This window comes from Euprymna scolopes, chromosome 46, assembly GCF_053919585.1.
Source record: "Euprymna scolopes isolate OS-2025 chromosome 46, ASM5391958v1, whole genome shotgun sequence".
NCBI classification, from domain to species: Eukaryota; Metazoa; Mollusca; class Cephalopoda; order Sepiida; family Sepiolidae; genus Euprymna; species Euprymna scolopes.
In genome coordinates, this window is record NC_136527.1 from 119,222,414 (window position 1) to 119,231,175 (window position 8,762).

The 8,762-nt window shown below is 32.1% G+C and overlaps 1 protein-coding gene across 1 annotated transcript in view; it reads left to right on the forward strand.

Annotated features, from left to right (window-relative positions):
- LOC145270720 (uncharacterized) overlaps nucleotides 1-7,237 on the forward strand; it is a 7,427-nt gene extending 190 nt beyond the window's left edge. Inside the window, exon 2 of the mRNA XM_080126330.1 lies at nucleotides 2,933-7,237. Within this exon, the coding sequence (XP_079982456.1) occupies nucleotides 4,343-5,098 (756 nt within the window). The 5' untranslated portion in view covers nucleotides 2,933-4,342 and the 3' untranslated portion in view covers nucleotides 5,099-7,237. The remainder of the gene's footprint in view (nucleotides 1-2,932) is intronic.
- The last annotated feature ends 1,525 nt before the right edge of the window (nucleotides 7,238-8,762 follow it).

Genomic DNA, 8,762 nt, shown 5'->3' on the forward strand with positions numbered 1-8,762 from the left:
CCTGTAATCACCGTTAGGGTTTGTATTACTGTAGATTCGAAAAAGTTGTCAAAAAACAAATATATAACAAATAAATGTTATCAAAGGCAAGATAAGTTACTTTTCTACCAAACTGGATATAATTTTCGTGTTTTTATTCAATGTAACATGTTTATTCAGCTCGAAAAACATGCAGTGTTTGCCGATGTATTGGAAAATTCAAAATGGCGGCCGACTCTGTCTTAAACACGGTAAGTTCGAGAAAAGGTGTTATAAATAATAAACTAGACAAAATACTGTTAGAAATTCGCTCAATATATGTTACCGTGACATAACTTGATATATATTCGGTGTTTTTTTTTAATAGATGTGAAAAAGTTGTTTTCATATTGTTCATTTTTAGAAAGAAGTTCTGTTTATTTAAAACTGTTAACTTCTGAAATACCGATGCCATTGTTTATACATGCTTAGCATAGTAACATAACGATAATTAGGGAGTTTGGTTCCCTTTATTTGATAGAATGTTCGAGATTATTTTTCGATCTAAACTCCAGTCTTACCATTGTTTTTTTTATATATTCGATGATTCTATAAATTACATTTTCATCGATTTTATTAAAGTTTTTATGACATAAAGATTTTGGTATGTCAAATAAAATAATGGAAAAAAATAAGTGTCCCAAATTCTTGCAGGAAAATATGAACACACCACGTTCGAAATTCTACCCAAATTCCCAAGAAACATTGCAAAGTCTTATACGATACACGTAAAGGAGGGGAAAATTACACGACGAATCTAAAAATCAGAAACGTTCTATTTTTAGATTTTAAATGTTTAGATTTTGAGTTGGGCGTGACACATATATATATATATATATATATATATATATATATATATATATATATATATATATATATATATATAAATCAAAACCATATAAAAAAAAACCCAAAAAACAAACGAGATATCGCAAGTTGAAGTTAAGGGAAATTTTACTTTATTTACTAGTTTTCGCGCCTAAACTAGGCCAGTTTGGGATACCTATTTTGAGTTGGGAGTGACATTATATATATATATATATATATATATATATATATATATATATATATATATATATATAATTTCTGTAGAAATATATGTTCTTATAATATATACCAATCCTTATTTAAGAAGCTCAATATAATTACAGAGCAATATAGAGAATAAATGACAAGGATGGAGTACTGCTGCCATATCTGGCAGGAGCTGATAAAAACAGCCTATCCTGCCTTGACTTCATAGCCTTGTGGGGGACGCCCTTTTCTCTTCCCTACAACCTCTCCCCCACAGAAGGGATGTTGCGAGTCTGTCTTTGTTTTATCGTTACTTCAATGGCAAGTGCTCGTCTGAGCTCCAATCTATGGCCCCCCCTTCCCCAATCTTTCACAAAAAAACACCCATCCAGCTGAAACCACTATCAGAAGTTTTCCCCACACTTTATCTGTGCCTAAATCAAAACGTAGATTCCGTGAACAAAGCTTCTTTCTTAAGAGTGCATGCCTGTGGAACTCTCTCGGTTTGTCTGTTTCCCACCTGACTACAATTTGGATGTCTTTAAGTCCGACATAAACAAATTCCTGATGAATCGCCCCCTTATTTAAGACACTTTATCAGATCTCCATTACTAACAATCATTACGATATTGATGTCCCATTGATAACTGTCCACGCAATAACCCTTATCCTTGAGTGGCCTCCGTGCCTTGATAAGTGGTGATTTCCATGTAAAAACAAACAAGCAAAAAAAACAAGAATTGTCTGCAAGGACTCCTGGTGCAGTGGTTAGAATACCTGGGAAAATCGATTGTAAAAGTAATATTATCCTGAAGGTTGAAGGTTCAATTCGCAGTGTTTGCAACTGAAAAATACAACTGGGAACTATTTCTATCCAAACATGGCTCACAGAACGAGAGCATGCTACCGCTTTGAAGTAAGTAATGGGTTCCATTCAAAATTCTATCCAAATTCCTAATGTGAAGAAGGTCAGAGGTCATATCCAAATTATATGAATAACCACTTATCATCTAAAAATCAGAAAGATTTTAAGTTGAAAACCTTTTTATGGATAATTATTTTTATTGATTATTAAGTTATGAAAATATGGCAATTAAGCTACAAAGAATATTCTGCATTTCATTCTCTTGAGAATTCGTAAGGCTTATGCCTCACAGGGATGAAACGTGGAATATTTTGTGTAGCTTAATTCATAACTGACTACCTAGCTCATGATTATATATATTTCATGTATTATTATATATATTTCATGTGATTAAATAAAGTATATATATATATATATATATATATATATATATATATATATATATATATATATATATATATATTAGTTCAAATATGTAAAAATGAAATCGTTTGTGTATAAATTGCATGACTACTAATATGAATAGAACTTTTATATTACACATAAAATACACACATATATTATTATATATATTTCATGTGATTAAATAGAGTAGTTACACACACACACACGCATATATATATATATATATATACAGGGTGACCCAAAAAAAACGGGTCCCCAATTCTAATTAGGCCCCGTTTCTTAGTGTTTTGTCCGAATAAAATGAAACTTTGATCATAACTAGTTTATTATATTCAAAACATCATATCAAAACACTAGGGTATTTGGCCTTTTTTCTCCGTTGACTGTAAAATGCTCAGAAAACCAATTGAATTACCTCTGTTTTTTTGGGGTCACCCTGTATAAATTAGTTCAAGTATGTAAAAATGAAATCGTTTGTGTATAAATTGCATGACTACTAATATGAATAGAACTTTTCTATTACAAATAAAATTGTTTCACATATTCATGAATTTAACTACTACAGACATTTGATTTTTGTTACAAAGTAATCTGATGAAACAATATAATTTATACATGATTTTTTTTCAGATTTCAAGTACAGAAACCAGATTGGCTGTCCATCGATTTTGATGAATACGACAAAACAGATGCTGTATATGTTATGACTTGTGCATTAAGTTATTTTTTGGCTAGAGAGCACATACAGCACTTGAGATTCCCAAATGGTCACCCCTTTGGTACTAACGAGGCACATTGTTGCTTAACTTCAGTTATGCAATGATATATATATATATGTATATATAATATATATATAATATATATATATATATATATAATGTGTGGCATATGTATGTAATATATATCATATAGAAGATATTGCACAAATAAACATTACATATTTTGGATTCTTTCAAGATTTGTCTTCTATTCAGGGAAATGCTCAGATTAATTCAAGAAAATGCTCATCATATATGCAAGATGAGAAAGAAGTTAAATATGAAAATTAACGAATAAACATAGTTTGAATTTAATAAGATGAAATGTTTACAAAAATCTATTCTAAATAAGAAAATTGATTTTTATACACAACTTTCAAAGAACTAAAATATACAACTACCCATGATGAAAAACACCTTAATGAAATTGAAATTAATTGTACTTATACGAACAGCGACGATTTGTAAAAGTGCACAGGTTTAAGTTTCCTACTCTCAGGCTATTTTCTGGAATTTGTAAGAATCAGCCAAATGAAAAATGAGATGTGATTCTGCATATGTTCATCGTTTTTATATGAATTTATTTTAAAATGTAATGCCAAATAACACTAATTCATATAATTATTTTCAATATATATATATATATATGAAAAAAAGCCCGATATTGAAAAGCGTTATTCCTGTAAAGTTTGTGGTTCATAATTTTCATGGAAATCAAACGTAAAAACTTATATGTTGAAACATACCAAGGAAAAATCTCATTTAAGTCAAGTTCAACATTTTCACGGCAGATTCATTGATATGATTCAATATTTTCACAGAGGATTCATTTACAAACTCGTATGTAAACACTGGCGAAAATTTAAATCATAACAGAATCAAGTGTTTGCTCCAGGAGGGAGCACTTTGATCTCTTAAAACTCATTAAAGTAAAATGAATAAAAAAAGGGAAAAGACTCATTCATGTAAAGTTTGCGGTTCAATATTTTCCCAGAGATGCAATTTAAAAACTCATATGTTAAACACACCGGTAAAAAGCCTTATTCATGTCAAGTGTGTGGTACAGCATTTTCCCATAAAACTTGTTTAAAAAAACATATCCTTACACACACTGGTGAAAAGCCACATTCATGTGAAGTTTGTGGTTCAGCATTTTCCCAGAAAGGTAATTTAAAAACTCATATGTTACCGGTTCAATGATGGCTTGATTGAAGACCTAGGAGAGGATGCCACATATAAGTACCTCGGTATAGAGGAAAATGTAACTGTGGAGCATGAAAAAATGAGACATAAGGTGGAACAAGAATACACATCACGCCTTAAAAAGATCCTCAAATCCAAATTAAGCCCGAAAAACAAAATAACTGCCATAAATCAACTTGCAATCCCTGTCATTACATATGGGTTTGGTATTATTGACTGGCCCCAATACAGTATCAATAGGCTAGATACAAAGACCAGGAAACTCCTAACCTTGCATAAAATAATATACCGAAATCAATGTATGGACAGGATATACCTTCCACGAAGAGAGGGTGGCCTCGGTCTCACTGAAATAAACCATGCATATCGAGCCACCATAGTAAGCATGGGGCAGTATATTAAAAGCTCAACAGATATGACAATAGAAATAGTGAGGGACCACCATGAACGTCTACCTCAACAAACCTCAGTCACGAAGCTTGCCGAAAACTTTGGGGGTGTCATACTGGAAAATACTACCGAGGTATATGATAATCCAGCAACACAGATTGCAAGAAAAAAGAGAAAGAAATACACCGAAATCGAAATAGACACAAGAAAGCAAGGATGGGAACAACATAAAAGAGCAGGAAAGTTTCTGGAAGAGCTTAAAGAGGAATATATAGACAGGGAGACTTCACTCCAATGGCTCAAGAGCGGGAGACTTCCATTTGATGAGGAAAGACTCATTGTAGCCAGTCAAGACCAAGGCTTACTCACAAATGGATTCAAAAAATGGCTGGCCTACAAGCAAATGGCCAATGCCGGTTTTGCCACTCAGCAATTGAGAGCCTAAGCCACCTAATGTCTGCATGTCCTATCCTATTGGCAGATGGCCTCTACACTGCCCGCCACAACAAAGTATGTAAGTACCTTCATTGGAAAATCTGTGGAGAGATGCAGCTTGACAGAGCGACGAACATCTGGGAACATGAACCACCACCAATAACATCAAATGGAAAAGTGACCGTGTTCTATGACAAAGACATACAGGCGGGGAAATACATAAAAGAAAAGGCCATCAAGCCAGATATTGTAATATGAAACAAGCCTGAAAGAACTGCGCTCATTATCGATGTTACAGTCCCAAATGATTTTGGCCTTAACAGAGCTGAACGGGAAAAATAACAAAATATCAGGACCTAAAAAATGATCTAAAAACGACATGGTCTCTGAAAGAAATAAACATTATACCGGTTGTGATAGGAGCAACTGGGTTAATAAAAAAGAATCTTCCTAAATACTTAGAAGCAATCCCTGGAAGACCAAGTTGTAACGAAATACAAATAGCAGCCATAAAGGGAACAACATCTATTCTTAAAAGAGTCCTCGGATATAAATTTAAATCATAACAGAATCAAGTGTTAGTTCCAGGAGGGAGCCCCTTGATCTCTTAATACTTACTGAAGTAAAATAAATAAAAAAAAAGTGAAAAGCCTCATTCATGTCAAGTGTGTGGTATCACATTTTCCCATAAAATTCAGTTAAAAACACATATGTTCACACACACTGGTGAAAAGCCTCATTCATGTAAAGTTTGTGATTCAAAATTTTCCAAGAAATCAAATTTAAAAACACATATGTTAACACACACTGGTGAAAAGCCTTACCCATGTCAAGTGTGTGGTACAGCATTTTCCCATAAAATTTCTTTAAAACAACATATGTTCACACACACTGGTGAAAAACCTCATTCATGTGATTTTTGTGGTTCTGCATTTTCCCTAAGATGCAACTTAAAAACTCATATGTTCAAACACACTGGTGAAAAGCCGCATTCATGTCAAGTGTGTGGTGCAGTATTTTCTCAGAAATGCAATTTAAAACATCATATGTTCAAACACACTGGTGAAAAACCTCATTCATGTCAAGTGTGTGGTACAAAATTTTCCCATAAAATCTCTTTAGAAAAACATGTCCACACACACTTGTTAAAAACCCCATGTGATTTTCATGGTTCTGCATTTTCCCAAAAATCCAGCTTAAAAACTCATAGAACTTGAATGCCTACGGGAGAGAACTTGAATGCCTACTAGACACTGTGCTTGAGTATGTAAGGTCTCTCTGTACATGCGTTTGCCATAACAACTTAGCATGAGGATATTTTTCCCTGGAATTAAATGTTGATCAAATATTCAAAATCATATAGTATATATCGCTGCCCAAATAAGATCTTCTCACTATGGCTAACCCACATTAGCTTTTATGAGGAATGGTGCACCTTCTCCAAGTGATGTTACTTCAAGTAATAGCACGAAGCTGGATACTTCACGAGACTAGATAAATTCTTGTCCTGCAATCCAGCAAGATCAAGAGACCAAAATGAAGGATATACTAAAACATATAAAAATGGTTAATTGGAGAGAAGAAAATTGTTCTCAATTTCTTTACTAACTCAGTATTTGAGAGATAACTTTAATGGAACATTCGAATACCTATGTATCTCATATAGAGTTTAATGCACAATCACGTTGACACACCAGTTCTCACCAGATCACCGAAGTTAAGAAACATTGAGCCTGGCCAGTACCAGATGGGTGACTATTTGGGAAGGCTAGGCGCTGTATGTACCTTCCGGGAAGGTTGGGCGTGGGGCCAGCACCCTCACCCTGTAAAAAGAACTCCTTGCTACAAAAGCATCTACAAAGTTGTAGATGGCCTATGCCCCTCCAGGGGCTCAAAGGCTATGGATGGGATGAATCATATAGAGTTCAAGGGTTAGCCCCAGGTAGTGGACCCCTTGATTTCTGAGAACTAAAAGTAAAAGAAAAAATAGTGAAAAGCCTCCTTCATGGTTCAACATTTTCCAATATATTGTATATAAATGGTTCAACATTTTCCAATATATTGTATATAAATGGTTCAATATTTTCCAATATATTGTATATACATGGTTCAACATTTTCCAATATATTGTATATACATGGTTCAACATTTTCCAATATATTGTATATACATGGTTCAACATTTTCCAATATATTGTATATAAATGGTTCAACATTTTCCAATATATTGTATATAAATGGTTCAACATTTTCCAATATATTGTATATAAATGGTTCAACATTTTCCAATATATTGTATATACATGGTTCAACATTTTCCAATATATTGTATATAAATGGTTCAACATTTTCCAATATATTGTATATAAATGGTTCAACATTTTCCAATATATTGTATATAAATGGTTCAACATTTTCCAATATATTGTATATAAATGGTTCAACATTTTCCAATATATTGTATATACATGGTTCAACATTTTCCAATATATTGTATATAAATGGTTCAACATTTTCCAATATATTGTATATAAATGGTTCAACATTTTCCAATATATTGTATATAAATGGTTCAACATTTTCCAATATATTGTATATAAATGGTTCAACATTTTCCAATATATTGTATATACATGGTTCAACATTTTCCAATATATTGTATATACATGGTTCAACATTTTCCAATATATTGTATATAAATGGTTCAACATTTTCCAATATATTGTATATAAATGGTTCAACATTTTCCAATATATTGTATATAAATGGTTCAACATTTTCCAATATATTGTATATACATGGTTCAACATTTTCCAATATATTGTATATACATGGTTCAACATTTTCCAATATATTGTATATACATGGTTCAACATTTTCCAATATATTGTATATAAATGGTTCAACATTTTCCAATATATTGTATATAAATGGTTCAACATTTTCCAATATATTGTATATAAATGGTTCAACATTTTCCAATATATTGTATATAAATGGTTCAACATTTTCCAATATATTGTATATACATGGTTCAACATTTTCCAATATATTGTATATACATGGTTCAACATTTTCCAATATATTGTATATACATGGTTCAACATTTTCCAATATATTGTATATAAATGGTTCAACATTTTCCAATATATTGTATATACATGGTTCAACATTTTCCAATATATTGTATATAAAAACTCATATACTAAAACACACAGGCGAGTCATTATAGAAGCAACCGTGCAATTGGAAAAAAATTCAAAAACTACAATATATAATATATATAATATGCCCGGTTTACTGTGCAAGAGAAATACAAACAATTTGACTCAAAAGGACAGTTCGAATTAGAAAACGATCATTCGGTTGAATAACTAAACTAATGGGAAGAATGTGTGGCATATGGTAGTTATAAGACAATTTAAACAAGTGAAAAAGCCTCATGTGAAGTTTGTGGTTCAACATTTTCCCAGGAAGTCAACTTAAAAACAGATTAACATTAAAAGAGTGAAAAGAGAGAACTTGATTGCCTACTAGCACGGCTACTGAGTAGACTGTTGAACATGACAGTGTGACGTCATTATCAGATAAACATGTAGATAAAGGTGCCTAAATTTTCCGGTGTTCCACCATGTGTCCATAAAAAGATATTTTTTCGCTGCCTTAGATTTTGGC